Consider the following 24,731-nt stretch of genomic DNA (forward strand, 5'->3'; position numbering starts at 1 on the left):
TGCTGTGAAACTCTCAATCCAGAGTCTTTCAGATTGCTGTTTTTTTTGTGGGGGGTGGAACCAGCCGAGCCTGATCATCTGGCTCCCTGCCTCAGAGACTTTTTTTTTTTTTTCAGTTGAATGGCCAGCTGTCTCCCAGGTGTTCCAGTCGCCTGTTGAAAAGGCACTGGGATCTGTGTGAGTTCCCATGGGGTGACCCACTGCACCGGCTGAAACAGCCACACTGAGATTCGTGGCGCTTTTTTGCCTGGGAATCTCCTGGCCTGGTTCCCTGTTTCAGTCCCCTTTTTTATCAGTTGAATGCGCAACTGTCTTCCCGGAGCTCTAATTGCCAAGTAAAATGGTGCCTGAATCCATGTATTTTGTACAGAGAACCGCACACTGGAGCACTGGCAAAACAGGCACAGGTGCACTGGCCAAAACAGCCACACTGGGGCGCCGGCCAAAACAGCTGCGCTGGCGACCCATGGGGCTCCTCCACCTGGGAATCTTCTAGTCTGTGGGCAATAAAAATCCCTCTGGAAATGTGGCGTCCACTCACCCTCCACGCTTTCACTGGGAGCTGCAATCCTGAGCTCCTAATCAGCCATCTTGGATCTGTCCACCATCAAAGCAGAATTCTAATAACTATTTATATCTTTAGAGACATAATAGAAAATATGAATGCTTAAAAATAAAATAAGCATTTATCTTAAGAAACTAGATGCAGAACAATAGCACAACATAAATATAGGACAGGAATTTATAAAAATAAAAATTGGAATTAATAAAGTTGGAAACAAAAATCTGCATGATAATATTTATTGAGTGTCTACTGTATTTGAAATGCTGTTTCAAGAGCTTAACTCATTTAGTACTGTTATGATACCCATTTTGTAAATAAAGGAACTGAAGCACAGGGAAATTAAGCAACTTGCTCCCAATAGCATAGCTCGCAAGTGACAAAGGCAACACTGGGATTCCACCACATTCTCCATCACTGTGCTCGTTGTTAGGTCCACATTCCCTGTCCACTTCTCTTTTCAGTGCTATGCTGAACAATGGGTTTTTTGTATGGACACTCTGCCATACTCATTCAAATGACATTTTGTTTGATGGCCCCCCGAAAAACAAATTGTCAGTTTTAACATGTGTATCTTCACATCTAGATAAAAATGGAAAAATGTGCATAAGTAAATTTTAACAATTTACATATTTTACTTAGCTGTAGTCAAGCTCTGCCATATTCCTTTTTGAGTGACTCTTTTTTGAAATAAAGTTGCTATAAATATTTTTGAGATTTTGTGTGAATATAAATTTTCTTTTAAAAAATTTTAACTGATAAATAATTATATTATTATGGCATACAATGTACTGTTTAAAAACATGTATATACTATGAAAGGAACAAATCAGGCTAATTAACATATCCATCACCTCGCATGCTTATCATTTCTTTGTAGCAAGAATGTATTAAATCTACTCTTTTTAGTAATTTTGAAATACACAATACATAATTATTAATGATAGTCACCATGCTGTGCAGTAGTGAATCACCAGAACTTATTCCTGCTGTCTAACAAAAACTTTTATGCCTTTTGATCAATTCCCCCGTTGCTTGAATGGCCTTCTCAAACCCTGTGGCCTCTGGTAACTGACATTCTACCCTCTACTTCTATGATCTTGACTTTTTTAGATTCCACATATAAATGAGATCATACAGTGTGTCTTTCCATACCTACCTTATTTCACTAGGCATAATACTCTCCAGATTCCTCCCCCTCTAGAGTCTAGTCATGTTGTTGCTAATATAGAGTTTCCTTCTTAAGTATTCCATTGTGTATATATACCACATTTTTCAAGTCCATTCATTCATTGATGGGCACTTATATTGTTTCCCTGTCTTGACTATTATAAATAATGCTGCAATGAGCATAGGAGTACAGATGTCTCTTCAACATACTGATTTCAATTCCTTTGTGTATATACCCAGAACAGGGACTGCTGGATCATATACTAGATCTATTTTTAGATTTTGAGAAACTTCCATACTGCTTTCCAAAGAGGCTGTACTAATAATGTACATTCTCAGCAACAATGTACAAGGGTTCCTTTTCTCCACATTCTCATGACTGGCCCTTGCTTGTATCTTTTTATTAGTGTCTGTGTTAAAATCATCTTTCCCAAAAGCTGGAAGCAAATCAAGGCACAGGAAACTGTTAAATTGTTCCTACTTATTTTTAGATATGATGAAAGTTTTTAAAATGCTAAAGTAATTATCTCAAATGAAGAACTTAAATTATGTGTGATTTTAATTTTTCCTTAATATTCCTTATCATACAATACCATAGATTGAGATTTCACTTTTCTTGGGAAGGAATAATATGTATACGAGCTTGTTCTTCTGCATGTGTGTGTAACCAAAAGACTGAAATTTATTTAGCAATAGAAAAGAAAGACCATTTCTATATCATAGTCATATATAGGTAAAGAAGACCTCATATTCCAGGTCCCTTTAGTTAATCATAGTACTGTAAAGACCTCACCACAGCACACCAACAGTAAAACTTATGTTGACAAATATTTCAACCACTGTTCCTGAGTTGGTCACTATATGTCTATTTATATTCTTGTGTGTGTTATGTGTGTGTATTATGTATATATGCAAATACGTATATATATAAAGATTATGTTTATATATGTGGACGCACACACACACACACATATATATATAAAACATATACACACACATTAGTTTGTTCAAATTAATATAAACACATGTACTGGTGCTTTCATAAAATATAATATATTCCAAATTGAGTTCTGGATTCAATTTGTATGTTCAGTTTTACTCTGTTTTCCCCTGAGAAAGCTTTTAAATATATCTGGGGCAAAAATGTTGTGGTAGTTTCAGGTGTTCCTGCAACCACTTTTGTTATTTGTGTCATTATTATTGCTGTATAATCTGAACATAAAAAAGCATGGTGCTGTAACAAATGACTTTCCACTACTGACAGTTATAGCAGCAGCATTTCAATACTGATGAAAAATTTCCCAGCAAGAGATCTGGCCAGGTTTACATAAACCAAACAGGAAATGGCTGCCACTATTCACATTAAATCCAAACCATTTGGTGTAACTTTATGTTTTACATTAATATAAAACCTCTTTCATTCTCAACTGGTGAAGTTTCATCAATATTAAGGTTGGAAAAAATAACTTGAGATTTGATATGTAGTATTCTTGTTTGTCCTTTAATAAGATCTTTTAAAGATAATTTTTTAAAGGTTTTCAAGTTTTTGATTTTTTTAATTTTATGAACTTTGTAAATTTTTATGATAGGGAGAGGTTTGTTACTACTTTTTCCCAATGGACTGCTAATAGAAGTTAGCTTGTGTAGCCCATGTGCTAGATGCTGTCAGTATCAAACTGCCTTTGACTTTCACACCTCTCAGGGGACTAGTAATTGTTGTGTTCAAACAGCCTGTAATTGTGATCCTGCTGGCTTTCTCAGTACGCTTCTGGCTATTAGAATCATTAAACAACTCAGCACCTGTTAACAGCATTGTAAATATTCAACCCTGCTTGTGTGCAGGTTGAGTCCAATATAGAGAAATCTTACAGAGCTCAGTCTCATAAATTAGAGCTTCTGACAAGTCAATTATTGTGAAACTGGGTTTCTCTGTGAAATAAATGAAATAGCATGCTGACAAAAAGGTAGGCTGTCTGTTTATGGCAAGGAGAAGATAATGGCTTGATGATTCAATGCAGTGAGCATGAAACTACATTTTATTCTTTACCCATAATTAAACAGTTGTGAAATGTTTGTGTTTAAATAACCAGTAAATTATAAATTTGTACTGCAGAGAGTGCAACCTGAAAACAGACCTTTTTCTTAACTGTTGCATGCTTTTTTAAGTTAGTAAAGTGATTATTAAAATTAATGATATATAATGTGTTAAGTTAAATGCTTATAATTGTTCAGGCTAAAAGTTGCACAGTAACTAAAAAACGTTCATCTTGTAGAAGTAAAGGCTGTATTATGCTACTAATAAAGATCATATAAATCTGAACTCTATCTCTTATTCACAGAAAAATGTCAAAATATACTAACTCCCAAAATCTTATTAACCCAAAAAACTTCATTTATATTTAGTTTAATTATTTTACAATGTCTTGCAAATTGTATATCTAATTAAGATATAACAATATCTTACTTTTATAAGGATTTGAAAATATTTTAAATGGCCTTAGAACCTCAGTCCAAATATTAACAAAGAACAGTATTTGGTAAAGATCAGTGAAGTTCAGTTTACTTGAATTGAGTTTTCTATTTCTTCTGTTATGCAAATCAGTAAGAATGTTGTTAGCCACATTCAGAAAAAAAACAAAAACTGTATTAAGAATAAATAACAGTGAAATATTTATGTTTTCTGCACAAAGAAGTGTGAACTTTTAGCAAGTTAGATTATGAATGATATTTTAGTGTAGTCATCAAATAATTTATTATAGTCTCAGAAACATCATTTAGGTTGATTTTTTCTTTATGACAACTTACTTTAAATGTTTAAGAAATATTTACCTTGCCTGTATTTTGTCTGGATGAAAACCACAAATTCATCTTTAAAAAGTCCCAGTAGATTTAAATAAAGTTTAGAAGGGATATTAATCCATTGTAAATACAGTAAACAAAATGAAGCAAATACAGTAAGTAAAATAAATATTAAGTAGAACCTGTAATTTTTCACAGACAGCTTTTTCCATTGATAGTTTTAAATATCATTCGTAAGTGTACCAAATTTATTTATTAAAGCATAAAATGATAAAGTTGACATCCCAGTTATATTGTAAGACAATGGTTTATAATAGTCAGTAACAGCACCCATTAGTTAGTTTTCAAATGACCTAGTAAATTTATAGATAAAAGTGGAATTTTATTTTATTTTTTGTCCTTCACAATAATATTTTCAAAGTGTCTTTTTTTCTGTAATGTCAGTTGCATAAAGAATTGTTTATTCCAAAATCAAGGCAGACAAATTTGGTTTATAAAAAGAAGAGTTTGATTCTTGCTCTGCAAATGGTACTGCTTATACAGTATCCTGGGCACATTTTTACTAGTGTTTTCAATTTAAGAATAACTATCAGCTATGTATTAGTCCTGACAGCTAAAAATAATATTGGAAAATTTATAGGCTTAGCAAGCCAAAAGAATGTGAAATACAAAGTAAGCACTTATGTTGCAGAAAGTTTGACTGATGAATTTCACTTCTTGGAAAACAATGAAAGAGTAAAAATATTTTTAAAATTTGAAATGACTGGATATTTGTATCTTATATGGCTTGAATGTCTGGAATTTTTATTTCACCTCTAAAGCAGAAGACATTATTCTAACTAAATACTCCTCCTTAGTCATTTTTCAAAATAAAAGAAATATTTTCTAATGGTAAATAATTCTGGTTTTCACTTCCATATATGCTTTGTTAGACATAAATTTGAACTTTTGTTTAATGACAGCACTAGGTTCAGTACTTATTTATCTCTTAGTTGATAAATATTGCTTTATTTCGGTCTATGCCAAGAGCTTTTCTAGAAAAAGCAATAATTTTTAGATAGATCAAAATTAAAACAGCTATTCCTTTATAATGGAATTACTTTTCCAAATAAATTCCAATAGTCTCTTACTGTAATTCTTATTTAATGGAGCCTCTCATATTTGGGTGTACCTAGCTATTTGCACTAACTTTTCTTTCTAATGAAACTATATCCTGACATTATTAGTCCTGCCTTGTGTATTTTTAAATGATTTTTTATAATTTACTAACCTACAGTCTCTTCCTTCGAAGCATGAAAAATATCACAAAATTTTTCATCTATATAGTGTTTTCCATTGCTCTCAAATTATGGTTTTCTTTAGTCCTCTTCCATTTAAAATAGTTAGCACTCTTTTCCCAGACTGTGACTGTTCCCTTCCTAGTTCTGTACAGACGTAAAACCATCATGATGGAGTCTTAGAGATGAGAACCTGTTCTCTAAGACCACTTTCCACTCCCCATTCTTTGATGTGGATGGAGAAAAGGGAGATAGGGCATATAAATTATTCATGCTGACTATGATACAGGATTCACCTAGTAGGAATTAGGGCACTGCCAAGATTGTAATCCCATGTTCTTCGGGTCTGTTTCCAGGCACAGATCCTAGTGGCCATAGGGTTTTGCCAAGAACTTCTCAAATTTGCAGTGAGGCACTTTCAGGTAAACTGTATGTCCTTAGGCCTTTGGCTTGGAAAATACACAGAGCTGAAACTATGTATTTTCCCTTTGTTGAGGCTTAGTTAGAATACTTTATTTTTACCCTGATGATGTCCCTTCTAGTCATTAGGATAACATTTATTCCTTAAGCACTAGGGGAATAATAATTGACTAAATTGTTTAAAAGAATGTATCTACCACCCAAGATCAATAGTTCTGTGAGTTTTGTGAAGTTACTGAGGATAGGTTTTATACTGAAAGTGGAATATATTTATATATATTATGTGAAACTTAGGTGATAGTTTTAGTAGAAAATATCTTGAAACAAATAATAATAACCTTGCTGTTTTTCTAGCTACTACAATTTGGGTGATGTGAGCCATGATTCTGTGAACAAGTTTCTGTCCCATCTGATTGAGAAGTCCCTGATTGAATTGGAACATTCCTACTGTATTGAAATTGGAGAGGTACAACTTAGTGATATGCGTTCTAATTGAAAACATTGCCCAGCTTTTTAACAGTAGATCTTTTGCTTCTAGTACTATCAAAATTTTTAACAATTATTTCAAAAGCACTTGTCTGAATTATTAATTTTATAAAGATATGTACTTTCATTGTACTCTTCATTTGTTATTTTATCTTTCTTTTGAAATAGGATAATCGCAGCATTGAACCTCTGACTTATGGCCGAATTGCCTCCTATTACTATTTGAAGCATCAAACAGTTAAGATGTTCAAGGACCGCTTAAAGCCTGAATGCAGTACTGAAGAATTGCTTTCAATTCTAAGTGTGAGTTTTTCATATATTACATATCTTCTCTTTTAATTTAGGACTTAAAGTTTTGCCACATAATTTGTCTGGAAATTTAACAGAAACCATTTATAAAGCCCTTTCTTCTGTCAAACAAGGTCACTACAAAGCAGCATATCTAGACTAAGATGTCCACAGATAAGGTAACTATGTAATATATCATTCAAACTTGAATCTTTCTGAGTGTGGAATGAGGCCCTATTAATATTTAAGCCAGGACAGTAAATGTAGACTGGACTGTCCTGAGCAAGGCAAGTGATCACCCTAGCCTTAAATATAATAGCCTCTTTGAATTATGATTGAAAGCTTTTCTTATTACTCTTTGGATGGTTTCTGTTGAATACTTATCTGTGATGTTACTGAAGTTTATTTCATAAGCATTCACATAATTAAGTTTCAGAATTAATGTCACGACAGCTGTTTCTGTCATCCTTACAAATACCCTTTCCAAAAAAACGACAACAGACATATCAGATGGTTAAAAAAAAAAAAAAAAAAAAAAAAAAAACTATTCTGTGTTCATTTGTCCTTTTTTGCCATTAGGAATGTCTTACCCACCTTTCCTTCTACATACTGTACCCTTCTGACTTTTTTTTCACTTCGTTGATTTTAACTGCAATAATTTACCACAAAATTTTGTTAATACATTAGTTAGGATATACATATGTTCTGATTGTTATCTTATCCTTCAGGTGTGTTGGTGCTTTTTTAAAAAGTTAAGAACGATTGGACCATTCTGTCTTTAAAGTCCTTCTCTTACAAATGCATCGACTCTGTGGTAGTTCACTTTGTAGCTTTTCTCCTTCCTCTCCTATTGCTTCATCATTCTTAACAAGCTTCAATATCCCATTTACAGGTTTTCAGTTTCTCAGATTTTTCTCCTCCAAGAAACTAGTGTGTAAATTTTGTGCCCTGCATAGTGCCATATACACTTTAGTAAGTTCAAAAATATTTATAAATGAATTGATTAACAGATGGAAGGATAGCTGGATCATATAATAATCAGTTTTCTATTGTTTGCTCTGTAGAAAAGAATAGAGAACTAAAATATATGAAGCAGGTACCGAAAAATTTTTTTTTAAAAAATTAAAAATGTATTTCTGATAGAATAATACAAAATATAAAGAATTTTTTTAGATACTTAAGAATGAGATTTATATCAGCTCCTAAGCCAAAGATTCATAAAAGCAGGATTTCTCTGGGGGAGAGACTGTTAGCACAGGCAGCAAAATGATTAATAAATTTGGGCATGCCTCTTAAATTAGTATCTGTTAGATTTAAGAATAAACTTTTCATATTTACCTAATCTCATAAGGTAAGCATACTTTTCTGTCGTGGGAACATGTATAATAACAGCTAACACCTTTGAGCGGTTTTTATGTGCTAGACATTAAGACCTTTAAATTAATAAACTCATTTAATCCTCATAACAACCACTCATTTGGATATTAATAATATCTCATTTTAAAAATTAACCAACTTGTCCAAAGTGATGGTATGCATCTAGCATCTGAGTATAGGCCCTGAAACCATCCTACTATACTTTCTCTCAAGTCACACACACACACACACACACACACACACACACACACACACACTGAGGTGGAAGGCACTGACTGAGGTGGGAGGTACAAAGTAACTCAAGTTAAAACTAGATACACACTGTAAAGGAAATTTGTGAAAACGATATGCCTATTACATTCTGTACCCCCATTTACTCCACTAAAAATGTACAAAAAAATCTATACAATCCCAGGGGAATTAAATCATCATCCCTTTTGCTTCAGTCTTCTTTTTGAAAGGCATTGATCACAGAAGGTCTGTTCCCATCGTGTCAGCAGCATGTTTCTTTCTGGCATTATACTATGTAAAACCAGTTATGCTGATCTCTTTTTATGTTTTTGTTAAATTCAATTCTCCTGCCAATAATTGAATAAATACAATCATCTGAAAATACGTGTAAGGAAAGTTATATAATGGAATATTTATATAGATTTGGTTTGGTTTACTCCATAAAATTCCACAGCAAGCATATCTTCTTCTCCCATGCTGTTTAGTCCAAGGAACCCTCAACTTAAACTAGATATTGTCTCAGTCTGTATTAGCTTAATGAGGGTTCATTCTAAATGAAGAATCACAGGACTCACATTGACAAGGAGATAAGGTATCACATTGCTTTCTTAATTTCTTGCCTAGGAATTATTCTTTATTCACTAGCAAACACTATGTGTAACTACCAGCAAAATGCTAAATAATACAGCAAGATTGTGTAACTATAGTGTAATTTCCAGAAATTGTTTTTATTATGTTTCTTTAAATGCGTTTTTTTAAAACCATGAAAAGACTGCCAAATGACTCACGGAACCTCAGTATCCTCCCTACTCTCGCCTCCAAAAGTACATATTAATCTCATTGTGGTTTTAAAATAAGGAGAAAGTAGTAGTCAGACAGAAGCTGTGGTGAGCAGGATGATAATACCATAAGAAGATGAGGAAAGCTGTGGGGATAATGTTAGTGCTTCAAAGATCTGTTTTAATTATCATTGTTTTTGTTATAAGAAAATCGCATTATGTTTTTGAACAATTCACTCATGACATTCATTATTCATGCTTCCTTTTACTAAGATATGTTGATTGATGTTTCTAAAGTCATTTTTAAACTTTAGTTTTGGAATTTGTTATTTTAATATTTCCGATAACATTGCAATTGAAAAGCTTCTATTCTTTTGATTAATACTTTGAACTTAATATAATATTTTCTTAAATTTTATTAGAGAATGAAGTTTTCTTATTTCTTAAGCTACACATTACATTTGTCTCTTGGTTTTCAGGATTTGGGGTTGTTAATAACAGTATAGAAAGTATGTTCATTAAGATTTTTCTTTTGAATACTCTGAATATGTTGCATTGTGGTGATTATGGGCACACAAAAAAATAAGCTAGATGGTAAACATAGATTAAAAAAAGAATATTAAAACATCAATTCTCTCTTACCAAACATAAATATATAAACCTATTATTTCTCTTCAATTGTCATCAAAACATAGTTGCAAGTGATGATCTCTTGATTGTATCTCTAGTCCTAACTGATGGTACCTTCTTTTGGACGTTTCCATCCTTTAGAAAACATAAGTATTTATAATCTTGTACTGAGCTATATGGATTTTTTCTTTTATTATTATTATTATTATTATTATTATACTTTAAGTTCTGGGGTAAATGTGCAGAATGTGTGTGTTTGTTATGTATGTGCCATGGTAGTTTGTTGCATACATCACCCTGTCATCTACATTAGGTACTTCTCCTAATGTATTTTCTCCCTTCCCAATCCCCCTACCCCCTGCTATCCATCCTCCCCACCCCCCAACAGGCCCCCGTGTGTGATGTTACCCCTCCCTGTGTCCATGTGTTCTCATTGTTCAACACCCACTTATGAGTGAGAACATGCAGTTTTTGGTTTTCTGTTCTTGTGTCAGTTGGCTGAGAAATCATGGTTTTCTAAGGCCATACCACCCTGAATGCACCCAATCTTGTCTGGTTTTCTCTTTTTTAAAAATGAATTGGAATTCATGCCCTTTTTGTAGTCATTTTGCACATTACCATTAACTTTTCTGAAATAAGAATTAGAATTTCCAGAATACAAAATCAGTGTACACAAATCAGTAGAATTTCTATACATCACAACATTCAAGCTGAGAGCCAAATCAAGAATGCAGTCCCATTTACAATGGCAACAAAAGAATAAAATACCTAGAAATACAGCCGACCAAAGAGGTGAAAAATCTTTACAATGAGAATTACAAAAGGCTGCTCAAAAAAATCAGAGTTGACACAAACAAATGGAAAAACATTCCATATTCATGGATAGGAAGAATCAATATTGTTAAAATGGCCATACTGCCCAAAGCAATTTATAATATTCAGTGCTATTTCTATCAAATTACCAATGACATTCTTTACTGAATTAGGAAAGACTATTTAAACTCCATATGGATCCAAAAAAGAGCTTGAATAGCCAAAGCAATACCAAACAAAAAGAACCAAGCTGGAGATATTATGTTACCTGGCTTCAAACTATACTACAAGGCTACAGTAACTAAAACAGTATGGTACTAGTACAAAAACAGACATAGACCAATGGAACAGAATAGAGAACCCAGAATTGAAGACACACTCTACAACCGACTGATCATCAATGAAAAAAGTGGGGAAAAAAAACTCCCTATTAAATAAATGGTGCTGGGATAATTACCTAGCCATATGCAGAAGATTGAAGCAGGACCCCTTTCTTACACCATATTCAAAAGTCAACTCAAGGTGGATTGAAGACTTGAATGTGAAACCTAAAACTACAAAGATAACCTAGGAAATACCATTCTGGACATAGGCCTTGGCAAAGATTTCATGAAAAAGATGCCAAAAGCAATTGCAACAAAAACGAAAGTTGACAGTTGAGACCACATTAAACTAAAGAGCTTCTGCCTAATAAAACAAACTGTCAGTAAGCAGCCTACAGAATGGGAGAAAATATCTGCAAACTATTCCTCTGACAAAGGTCTAATATTCAGTGTCTATAAGGAACTTAAATTAACAAGCAAAAAACAAACACCCCCATTAAAAAGTGGGCAAAGGACATGAACAGATACTTTTCAAGAGAAGACATACATGTGGCCAACAAGCGTATGAACAAATGCTCAACATCACTAATTCATTAGAAAAATGCAAACCAAAACAACAGTGAGATACCATTTCACACCAGTCAGAATGACTATTACCTTAAAAGTCAAAAAATAACAGATGCTGGTGAGATTGCAGAGAAAAGGGATCATTTATACGCTGCTGATAGAAACGTAAAGTAGTTTAGCCATTGTGGAAGGCAGTTTGGCACTTTCTCAAAATACGCTGCTAGTAGAAATGTAAGTCAGTTCAGCCATTGTAGAAAGCAGTGTGGCAATTTTTCAAAGAACTTAAAACAGAACTACCATTTGACCCAGCAATATTATTATTGGGTATATACCCAAAGGAATGTAAGTTATTCTACCATAAAGACACATGCAAACCTATGTTTATCACAGCACTATTCACAATATCAAGGTCATGGAATCAACCTAAATGCCCATTAACAGTAGACAAGATAAAGAAATGTGGTACATACACACCATGGAAAACCATACAGCCATAAAAAAAAGAATTAGATCATGTCTTTTGCAGAAACATGGTTGGAGTTGGAGGTCATAATCCTAAGTGAAACACAGGAATAGAAAACCAAATACCACATGTTCTCACTTACAAATGGGAACTAAACATTGAGAACACGTGGACATGAAGAAGGGAGCAAAGGACACAAGGGCCTACTTGAGTGTGGAGGCTGGAAAGAGGGAGAAGATCAAAAAACTACCTATTGAGTACTATGCTTATTACCTGGGTGACAAAATAATCTATACCCCAAACCACTACAACACACAATTTACTTATGTAACAAACTTGGTCATGTATCCCTGAACCTAAAATTAATTGATTAGTAGAAGATTGTCAGGATTGTGTGTGTGTGTGTGTGTGTGTGTGTGTGTGTGTGTGTGTGTTTCATACATAGATAAATTATGGGCAATGGTAGTAAACCGTGACACTTTTCACTTGAGTATTGCTACTGACTGAAGTCATCAGTTAAGTGTGATGCTCTAAGGATGACAGCAGATGTTGCCCATTATCAAAAAGAACATGTAAAGACAAAACAGGAAATAGTATTCTGTGCTTTCTATTAATTGTCCATATGTAGAACTTGCTATATAAATTTCTGGTGGCCTCAAATCAACAGGACATCAGAGAGAAAGTCTGAATGTGTCCAAAGTGAGCTACCCAAATGATAGAAGACATGTCATTAGAGCATTTCAGTCTAGAGAGACAGAGGCTTTGAATCAATATGACTAAAATTAAAATAATGAATAGAGGCCCTCTTTGGGTCTTGAAAACAGTAACTTTTTCACAGTTAGTAGGAGGTTCCATCTGATCCTGCAAGAAATCAACTCAGAGGATTGATTACTTCAATTGACGGATATAATATAGGCCAAAAATTTATAGGTTAAAAAAGAGATGGAATAAATTTATTAAAAGCTACTAAAAAACTAAAATAGAAGATGGAATTGTGATTGTCATATTTGGTGTGATAGATTATGTATATATATTTTGTGTGTGTGTGTGTGCAAAGCAGAGATCATGATTGGACCTGCCTGACATTTGCATGAATTTTTTCTGTTGACCCTCTAGATACTTTAGGAATACTTTTACTTTTCAAAGTATGTGAGCTTTTTTTTTAATGTAGCGGTCTGTTAATACTTGCAGATACTAATTCCTGTTGATTATTATTCCATTATATGAAACTATTCCAGTCAATACTGAGAAAGAAAATACACTTCCACTCATTTTTTTTTTTTCTCTTAACATCTCTTTTGAGACTTCTCTTTTTATTTATTCTTTCCAAGAAGCCAACTATCTTGTCTTTAAATGATAGTAAAATGCTCTAGTCTGGGTATAAAGCAAACATTCTACTGTAACTATTTCTCTTCATTAATCTCCTTCTACAGTAGAAACCCATTTATTTTAATCCCTTCTAATAGAAACCCTTTTATTTAAATCCCATCTTTTCAATACAGACATTAAAAAATGATAATTACTTTTTATTGAGAACCTACTACATGCTAGGCAGTTTATATACATTATTTATAAGCATCAAATTACCCTTCAAGTTTAATGTTAATTTAGAGATAATGAAATTGAATTTTAATGAGATTAAGTTGTTACACGTTCTGTAGAAAGTAGCTCCTTAGAACTCTCTTCCCTATACCTTATTTCCTCACCTAGACATTTTATGAAATAAATAAGTATCTTTATCCTAGTATTACATTCCAGCTGTAAAAATTTTTTTTAAACATTGACATATAAGACTATATACTTGTAAAAAATAAATTAAGAACCAGAGTTACTTTTAAAATTATGTATGACCTTGTAACTAGAATTATAAGTATTAAATGCAGATCTTAATTGCTAACAAAATTATTTCAGCATTTTTTTTATTGAAGACATTATTTTAAGTTTTAAGCAATCTGATGCTATTTTGGAAAACATTTGGTATTTTTTAAGAACCCTTGCCAAGTTTTTTCTAACACCATGAATTAATAAGCTTCATAATTAAGGCAGCTGCTTCACACCTCTACTGTTAACCAGTGACATTACATCTGTCTTGCTCCATTGATGCCCTCCTCCTAGTTACTGAAGCATTTAGCAGTTTTGGCAACAGGGATTACATGGCACAGAGTAAGTAGTCTAATTAGATATAAGTAAAAATCCTGGGGGAAAAGGGCATTTTGAAAGTAATTTGAAGAATCGCTTAATGATGTTGGCACTGACAGCCAAAGTCCAAAGTAGAAAGTGCCTGTCATCGTGGCAAACCAGGATCATTATCTGAAATGTTCAGTGGACTTTTAGAAGGTAGCCTGTTTTAAAACTAGAATAGAAATGAAAGCTTCAAATTTAGAGAAAAAATTTTTAAACAGATTTTCAGAATATGCTTACTATAATAATAATTTTGAAAGACCGCAAAATATGCTCCCAATGTCTTATGTCTCAAGAATTTTCAGTTAATTCGTATAACATGGTTGTTAATGGTTCTTGTGGTGACATGAAATGAGGTTTTATTTATATATCAAATATCCAATTAAAAATAGTAAAATTCTTATTTTCACACAAGCTTGGATATTGACTAAAAGAATGAGTTTCATATCTAAATATAAATAGAACCATTCCAAATTTAGAAAAGTATCAGAACAATAGGATTTTTATGTATCAGTAAATGTCCAAGTTTGGCGGTTTCTCTGTACTGTTCTCTTTAAAAGCACACTGATTCTTTGCTCTGCCTGTATATAGAACATTTTCAATAATATATTTTTAATACTTGAGTTTTGTCAAGCAAGAATTTTTTTGCAAGGGAGAAATTTAAAACTAAATAAAAAGGACAAGCCAGTTACGAATGGCATTGGTAGGGGACCCAGTGTGTAAAAAATTAAAGAGTTTATTAAAGGAGAAGTGAAAGAAAGGAAAGGTTAACTGAATAACAGTGACCACCACCAACCTCATGGCCTTCCATTTCCAAATAACCTCCTAACAATTACAGGATCCCATCTGCTACTCTTTATCTTCTTAGTGGGGAAACCTAATGGGATATCTTCCAGGGTTTGTGAGAAGAGCTTCCCTAACCCTCTGGATGGGGAGCTGCCTGGCATCTTTTGGAGAGGCACAGATGGCAACTGTCTTGAAAAAAGGTATCTTTCTACTTTTCTTGGTCTCTTTCCCTTGAGACCTTCCATGTTCTCCATTATTTCTTAACTTCTAGCTTTCTACACCTACAAGCTTTCTTTAACATAGAAAAGTGAAATATTTTCCTGGTAAAAGTCCTCAATCTTAAATATATCTATTGTGATTTAGCAGATTATTGGTTTTTAAGCTGTTATGTTCCAGCGAGCATAAAATGTATTTGTAATACTATCTGGAATTTGTCCTGTTTTAAATTTTTGTTCTTTTTCTCTTTTCTTAAATACTTTTGGTTTCCTAAACTGTCCCACAGATTAAGGGCTTTCAGTTACCAGGATTCCAAAGGTTGGTGTTTATAAAGGAAATGAATTTAGATTTAGGAATGAGTTTTAGTTATTTAAGAAATGAGTTTAGATAAATATATATATATATATATATATATATATATATATATATATATTTCTTTTACTATCTACTAGTTTAACTGTCTCATTTTTTAAAAGAAAATGGCCCAAACTTGCCCAAGACGACACAACTATTATGGAATAATAACATAAAAACTCACCTCCCAACAAGGAAAGAACAAAGTTAAAATTTATATCTCCCAACAACCTTTGAATGTCCTGTCTTTTCCCTTTTCTATTTTGTACTTTTCTTTTTTCCTTGTTTTTACATCTTATTTTGCTCTTTTATCTAAATTTACAAAGTAAGGTACATTAAAAAAAAAGGTTGCACCCATAAACAACTCTGCCTACACTCTCTGTAGAAGATACTTTTAGCTTGTCGTTTATTAAAATTTACTGTATATTCTATCCAATACTCAGTGCATTTGGGGAATACCAAAGAAATAGAAGACAGATCCATATTTTTTAAGGAGATTTATACTAGAGCCCTAAAAGCTTAATGAAAACAAAGGAATAAGCTTGTACCTATCTCTGTGTGTCACTGCTGCTCTATATAGCTTTATCTAAGCATGGCAATTGTTTAGTTCTACCTACAGCATTCAAGGCAAAAGGAGTTGCTGACGTTGTCTTCTCCAAAAGAGTTACCACCCTGTCATATAGGCAAGGTTTGAAAACTAAGCTCCTGGGGGACATATAGGAACATTTACAAAGGGTACTCCAACTAAAGATTTTTAAATTGCAAACATAATCTTGATTGGGTTTATATAAATTAAGTCATATTTATAAAACTCCCATGGTATTTTGCTCTCCAGGGAATCTTATTAGGATTCATTTGGCAAAGTAAATCATTATCTGTTTTTGAACATATTTTTATTTATTACTATTAATAACTCTCTGCTTAACTTAGTGATATAATAACTACTTAGAATTGTCAGTATATGTGCAATCACACTGGAGAAATAAAAATAACTTTGAAGCATATTATCTTACTGGTAATAAAATATCTTTCCCAAATTTTAACCACCTCTCACTCTACTTTGAGTAAGTTGAGCATTGTTTAGATTTTTTTAAATAAGTGGAAAATATGGAAACTTTAATATTGAATTCAGAATGTTAAAATCTAATTTTCATATGCTAGAAATTTGTTTCTGCTTAAAATGTTTCTAATTTCATCCCAATAAAGTTTAAGTGCCCTAAAATTGTTAGGGTCTCTTTGGTCCAGCAGGTGGGGCAATTCAGAAATCAATATGACCTCCTTCCTCCATGAATAATGGTGATTAGAACTGTTTCCAAGAGATTTATGATTCATGTCCCAAATGCCTTCTCAATACAAATAATGCCAAAATGTGTTTAAACTAAAAATCATATCATCCTAATTTTTTATGCTTAGAAAGCAGCCTGGTAGGTAAATAGGTATGATTATTCCCAATATTTAATGCCGTCTGAATGTGTTTCAGTATCACTTTATTAGAAAAAGAAAAATTAAGCATGCTAACATTTAGTCCAACCCACAATTACTATAATCAGCATCCTACAACATTATGTTATTTTGGAAACATAGAATTTTTAAAAGGAAAACACAATGATAGAAAATACCCCTTGGTGCTGAGGGACAGACAGCCTTTTAGGTTGGCTAAAATACCAGACCTTTTCCTTTTGTAACAATGTAGAGAAATACAGTTCATTCACTATGTACTATGTACTTTAAAAATAAATAAAACCATGTTAACACAGATTAGGACAAAATTTTTTGTAAATTATTATGAAGTATATTCTAATGTGTTTAAAAACAAGTCATTATGTATATCTCCTTGCTTTATTGAATCTTGTTTTATATATAATACTACTTTTATAAGTTTTTAAAATTGAAAACAGGGCAGTTACCCTTTCTTAATGTGTTTGTTATTTCTGGCAGTATTTCCCTATGCCCTATTCCCTTTTCATTGATTTTTTCAGACCATCAGTAGTCCTCATACCTTAGCCATTATTTCGCCTGTCTTGGTGCATTCAGGCTGCTACAAACAAAAATACCATAGAATGAGTAGCTTTAATAACAAATATTTATTTCTCACAGTTCTTATAAGTTCAAAATCAAGTAATCAGCAGATTCAGTGTTTGGTGAGGGCCTGCCTCCTGGTACATAGATGGCCATCTTCTAGTCATGTCTTCACATGGCAGAAATGGTGAGAGATTTCTCTGGAGTCTCCTTTATAAGGGCACTAACCCCATTCATTAGATCTCTGCTTTCATGACCTAATCACCCCCTCCCCAAAGGTCCCACCTCCAAACGCCACCGTCACCTTGGGAGTTCAGGTTTAACATATTAATGGGGGAGGGAACACAAATATTCAATCTATAGCATAGTCTATATGGACATTTATATCTACTGGTCACTTTCTTACAAGTCTTATAAGAGGCAATGTGCAGAAAGATTCCAGAGCTATATCTTTTGTAATATAACCACTATTGTGTAAATTGCCACATTACATTAGCTTATAAGTCTTACAAGTCTTATAAGAGGCAACATGCAGAAAGATTCCAGAGCTGTATCTTTTGTAATATAACCACTATTTGTGTAAATTGCCACATCACATTAGCTTTTCACATGATAACATTACATTATAAAAGAGTTTCTGCCTGTGGGTGATAACTCTAGCTTTCACTGACTCCCATATTCCACAAGTTACAAAAGAAACCTGATGTGAAGAAAATTTTGCATATTAGCTCATTTGTCACTATTCATTTAGTCAGTTCACTAAGGTTATAATTCCGATCATGTAAGCTTAGTTATTCTCAGCCTGGGTTCTGAAATAAAACCCCAACCCTTTCAAATACTATCTCTGCTACTTTCTAGACCTTAGTAAAGGACAGTAGTACTTAGGACAGTAGTACACCTCTGAGCCTCAGTTTCCTCAAGAGGTTATTGGAATGATTAAATTACTTTATATAGGCGAAGTGCATAGAACAATTCTTTGTTTATTTGCAATAATCAGTAAATATTGGCTATCATTTAATAATATTTAATGAGCACATATTATATTCTAGCCATGAGGGATACAGCAGAAAACAGGACTAATGGTTCCAGAACTCGTGGACCTTATATTTATAGTGGGGTTGGCCAAGAATAAACAAACATGTAATTTCAGGTGAATATAAGTGAGATGGGGGGAAATGTGATAATATTCAGAAGATAATTAGAGGATGCTGATATTAATAGGATGGATTACGATGATAAAGGAAAGCCATTCTGAGGAGGTGATATTGGAACAAAGAACTGAATAATATGAAGGAACAAGTCATAGGAAAGCAGGAAGAAATCCCAAGCAGACGGAAAAGCAAATGCAGAGGAAGCAGAAGCTGCTTGGAAATTTCTAAGAATAGAAGAAAAGCCAATATGCTTAAAGTGCAGTGCACACTGAGAGGAACTAGGAGGCAGAGGTGATGTCATCTAGGCCCATAGTAAGGAGAAGAGTGAGTTTTATCCTAAGTGTTCAGAGGAGCCATTGGTGGGATTTTGATCCCATGAGTGCTGTGATGTTATTGATAGTGAAAAAGACCATTCTAGCTTTTTTTGTAGAGAACTCGCTTTTGCAGAAAGTCCACATGAGAGAAGATGGTGGCTTGGATATAGTGGTTAGAAGTTGAAATGGTGAGTAGTGGTCAGACTCAGGATGTTTTAAAGGTTGAGCCAACAGGAATTAATGACTGACTCACTGATTTTGAGTAAAGAAAGCTGATGCCTAGGTTTGGACCTGAACAATTTGGTGAGAGAGAATACCATTAATTGAAATGAAAAGCACGGAGTAAAGAGCAGGTTATGTATGTGTTTTGGGGAATTGGGGGACTGTGACAGGCACATGGATTCTTTTTTTTTTTTTTAATTTGAGACGAAGTCGCATTCTGTCACCAGGCTGGAGTGCAGTGGCGCTGTTTTGGCTCACTGCAACCTCCACCTCCCGGGTTCCAGTGATTCTCCTGCCTCAGCCTCCCCAGTAGCTGGGACTACAGTCATGCGCCACCATGCCCAACTAATTTTTGTATTTTTAGTAGAGATGGGGTTTCACTATGTTGACCAGGGTGATCGCAATCTCCTGACTTCATCATCCACCCGCCTCAGCCTTCCAAAGTGCTGGGATTACAGGCATGAGCCACTGAGCCTGACAAGATTCTTTCCCAAGTTTCAAAGTCGTGGAATTGGTTGAGATCATCTGGGCAGTCAGTGTTGATGAGAGGTCTAAAGGTTGAGCCCTGAGAATGCTAGCATGTAGACATTGGGGAGAGAAGGAGGAAACGTGTGACAACAAAGAAAACTAGGAGTGAGGAACAACAAACAAAAAGGAAAACATCCAGGAGAGTGCATTGTCCTGGAAACCAGGTGGAAAAAAGTATCTCAAGAAGGAGATGGTCTCAAGAAACTAGATATCAAAGGAACATAGCTCAAAATAATATGACAAACCCACAGCCAACATCATGCTGAATAGGAACTGGAATCATTCCCCTTGAGAACTGAAACAAGGCAAGGATGCCCATTTTCACCATTCCTATTCAACACAGTACTAGAAGTGTTAGCCAGAGCAATCAGGCAAGACAAAGAAATAAAAGACATCCAATAGGAAAAAAAGAAGTCAAACTGTCTCTCTTTGGTGATAATATGATTATATACTTAGAAAACCCTAAAGACTCCACCAAAAGAATATTAAAACTGACAAACGATTTTAGCAAGGTTTCAGGATACAAACTCAATGTACAAAACTCAGCAACATTTCTGTACATCAATAATGTTCAATCTGAGAGCCAAATCAAGAATGAAATCCTATTTATAATAGCCACAACAAAAATAAATATCTGGGAATACATCTAATCAAGGACGTGAAAGATCTCTATGAAGAGAACTTCAAAATACTGTTAAAAGATACCATAGATAACACAAACAAATGGAAAAACATTCCATATTCATAGATTGCAAGAATCAGTATCATTAAAATAGCCATGTGGCCCAAAGCAATCTACAGATTCAATGCTATTTCTATCAAGCTACCAGTGTCACTTTTCACAGAATTGGGAAAAAGCTTTTTTAAAAATTCATGTGGAACCAAAAAAGAGCCCAAATAGCCAAAGCAATTCTAAGCAAAAAGAACAAAGCCAGAGGCATCACATTACCTGACTTTAAACGATATTAAAAGGTTACAGTAACCAAAACAGCATGGAACTCATACAAAAACAGACACATAAACCAGTGGAACAGAATAGAGAGCCCAGATATAAAGCCACAAACCTACAGTCATCCAATCTTCAAGAAAGTCGACAAACATAATCAATGCGGAAAGGACTCAATGAACTGGCTAGCCATATGTAAAAGAATGAAACTGGACCCCTACCTTTAACCATATATGAAAAGTAGCTCAAGCTGGATTAAATATTTAAATGTAAGACCTCAAACTATAAAAATGCTAAAGAAAACCTAGGGAACACCATTCTGGACATCAGCCTGAAGAAATAATTTATGACTAAGTCCTCAAAAGCAATTGCAACAAAAACAAATTGACAAATTAGAATTAAACTAAAGAGCTTCTGCACAGAAAAAGAAACTATTAAAAGACTAAACAGGCAACCTACAGAAAATATTCACAAACTATGTGTCCAGCAAAGGTCTAGTATCCAGAATCTATAAAGCTCTTAAGCAATTGAAGAGGCAAAAAAAAAAAAAAAAAAAATTTAAAAATGGGCAAAAGACATGAACAGACATTTCTCAAAAGAAGACATACAAGCAGCCAACAAACATGAAAATGTGTTCGACATCATAATCATCAGAGCAATGCAAATCAAAACCACAATAAGGTACTATCTCATAGCAGTCAAAATGGCTTTTTTTTTTTTTTTTTTTTTCTAGACAGAGTCTTACTCTGTCACCTAGGCTGGAGTGCAGTGGCATGTTCTCTTCCTACTGCAACCTCTGTCTCCCAGGTCTAAGCGATTCTTCTGCCTCAGCATCCCAAGTAGCTAGGATTACAGGTGCCTGCCACCATGCCTGGCTAATTTTTGTAGTTTTAGTTAAGATGGAGTTTCACCATGTTGACCAGGCTGGTCTCAAACTCTTGATCTCAGGTGATCCTCCCACCTCCACCTCCCAAAGTTCTGGGATTACAGGTGTGAGACATTGTACCCAGCCCAGAATGGCTATTATTGAAAGTCAAAAAACAACAGATGTTGGCAATAATGTGGGGAAAAGGGCATGCTTATAAACTGTTGATGGGAATATAAACAGGTTATTTCACCCACTGTGGAAAACAGTTTGGAGATTTCTCAAAGAATTAGACATAACTACTGTTCAACCCAGCAATCCCATTACTGGTGATCCAAAAAAAAAAAAAAAAAATACAAATCTTTCTACCAAAAAGATACATGCACTCACATGTTTATCTCAGCATTACTCACAATGGCAGACATTGAATCAACCTAGGTGCCCATGAACAGTGGCCTGGATAAAGAAAATGTGGAATACAACATGGAATACTACACAGCCATTAAAAAAAAGAACAAAATCATGTCCTTCACAGCAATTTGGATTCAGCATTATCCTAAGCAAATTAACACAAATACAGAAAACCAAATACCACATGTTTTCACTTACAAGTGGGAGGTAAACTGGGTACTCATCAACACAAGGATGACTGTAGACACTGGAGACTGCTAGAGGGGTTGAGGGAGAGGGACAAGAGTTGAAAAATTAATTGTTAGGTGCTGTGTTCAGTACCTGGGTGATGAAATCATTCATGCCTGAAACCTCAGCATCACACAGTGTAACATAACAGACCTGCATATGTACCCACTAAATATAAAAGTTGAAGATTAGTTAAAATTAAGATACATCTATCCAATGAAATACTGTGCGACCATTAATCTGTGTATAGATATACACCTATACCTCTAGTCATGGAATGCCATCCATAACATACTGTTTAGTGAAAGGAAAAAAAATTAAGATACTAACGGTGTATGTAGCTTGAACCATATATATTACTGTGCATATATATGCATAGTAAAATATTTAGATGAATGTATACCAACATATTAACACAGATCACCTCTAACTGGTGGAATTTTGAAGAATTTTTTCTTGATTATATGTTTATTGTCTGATGTTTCCAACAAGTAAATGATGTATTTAAAATAATTTTAAAGCTACTGTGATTTTTACATAAAAATTTTTCTAATCACTAAAAAATCAAGAAGGGGATGGTGATTAACTGAGACTGTTGAGATACAGAGTTAGATGAGAGCTGAGAATATTCATTCAATGATAAGATGGAGATCCTAAGTGTCTTTAATGAGTAATTTCAGTGGAGGGTTGAAGACAAAAGACTTGAGAGGATTCAAGAGATAATGAATTTTTTAAAAATAGAAACAGTAAATACAGCTAGGACTATCCTTTCTTACATGGAGCTAGGGAGGCAGCAGTGGTATGTAATCATTTTTCTTTCTTTTTCTAAAGCTGTTGCAGCATATTTGTATGCTCATGGAAATGATCCCAGGCATGGGGCAGGGAGATAATACAGAAAGGAGCCATGTTCTTAAAAAAACAAAAGGCAAACGAGAATCAATACATAAATGGAAGAATTGGCCCTAGGTAGAAGTAAAGAAAATTTATCCGTTGTAATAGAAGATACACAGTGTTGGAGTACAGATATAAGGAGGTTGCTGTTAGGTAGTGGGATAAGGAAGAAATACTCTTCTGTTGGCTTTAATTTTTTCATGAACTAAGAAGCAAGATCATCAGCTGAAACTGAGGCAGTGGGGAATGACCTGTAAATGTAGGTAAAAGCCGTTAAAACACTGAGGTGGCCATAGTATGGTGGATTTAATACGATATTTCCATTTCAGAAACATGGGTTCAAATCTCAGCATGACCATTTTAACCTTTGTGTAACTGGCAAGTTACTTAATCTGTCTAAGCCTCAATTTCTTTATTCATTAAAAAATGTGTGATTATGCCTGCCCTATTTATCTTCACAGGGTTACTGTGTGTATCCAATAAGGTAATTAGATAATTAGTATGTATGTGCTTATAAAGCATCATACATATTTAAGACACACATGTTGGAACATAGCTGACCTTACTTTAGACAGGTTTTTTTTGTTTTGTGTTATGCTGTGTTTTGGTTTAAGTTTATTGTTTACATTTTGCTTTTCTTTTGCATTCAAAGCTGCTTTACTCCCGACACCTTTCTTTATATTTGTAGGGGTTCAGAGCACTTAGTCTCTCCCTGACTATCAGAAGAGCAGCCTTATTGGACTCACTAAGCAACATTTTATTTCATTATTAGCGGCTTGGAGGAATAAAAAAAAAATACAGGATCTTGTGACTAGTATGCTGCCAAGTATTCTTTGCTCTTAAGAAGAACTTAAAAAAAATAAATGTTAATGTGTACATTTAAGGTCTGCAACATGATGTTATGAGATATATAGTAAAGTGGTTGCTGCAGTGAAAGAAATTTGCATATCCATCCTCTCTCATAGTTATCCCTTTGGTGGCATTTTCTGTTTTCCCTCTTTGGTTGCTCTGCCCTACTCCCTTGCTCCCTCCATCCTGTCTCCCTTGGTTAATATTTTACTAAAAGCCGTGGCTCTGGGACTTAGCGTACCACAGGGGAGAGACACAGTCTGTAAGAAACGATTCTTCACTGCCACATCATCTATCTCCAAATAAAAAAGCACTAAACTCTTTAATGAGACATTACCCTGGCTTCCAGACCAATGTCTGTGCTTCTAAGAGTGCTCATCTATTTATATCTGTTTTTTTTTTTTTTTTTAAGCCACTTAGTAATTAGAAGAAATCATAAAGTAATTATGATTAGTAATACTGATCATTCCTGGGGTCATTACTCCTTCACTAAGATGCTTTGCAAATGGATTAGCACTTCTTTGAATTAGGAACTTGGGCTTGAAAGCTATGAGGAAGCTGTATTAGTAAGAAAAATGTTCTTTAT

General features: G+C 34.0%; 1 protein-coding gene across 2 annotated transcripts in view; it reads left to right on the forward strand.

The window, feature by feature from the left end:
* Positions 1 to 24,731, forward strand: part of ASCC3 (activating signal cointegrator 1 complex subunit 3) — a 337,355-nt gene that overhangs the window by 248,289 nt on the left and 64,335 nt on the right. For both annotated transcript variants that reach the window (XM_074397671.1, XM_003922908.4), the window contains exons 35-36: positions 6,582 to 6,693; positions 6,882 to 7,016. In XM_074397671.1, the coding sequence (XP_074253772.1) occupies positions 6,582 to 6,693; positions 6,882 to 7,016 (247 nt within the window). The remainder of the gene's footprint in view (positions 1 to 6,581; positions 6,694 to 6,881; positions 7,017 to 24,731) is intronic.

Source organism: Saimiri boliviensis, chromosome 4 (assembly GCF_048565385.1).
Source record: "Saimiri boliviensis isolate mSaiBol1 chromosome 4, mSaiBol1.pri, whole genome shotgun sequence".
Taxonomy (NCBI): Eukaryota; Metazoa; Chordata; class Mammalia; order Primates; family Cebidae; genus Saimiri; species Saimiri boliviensis.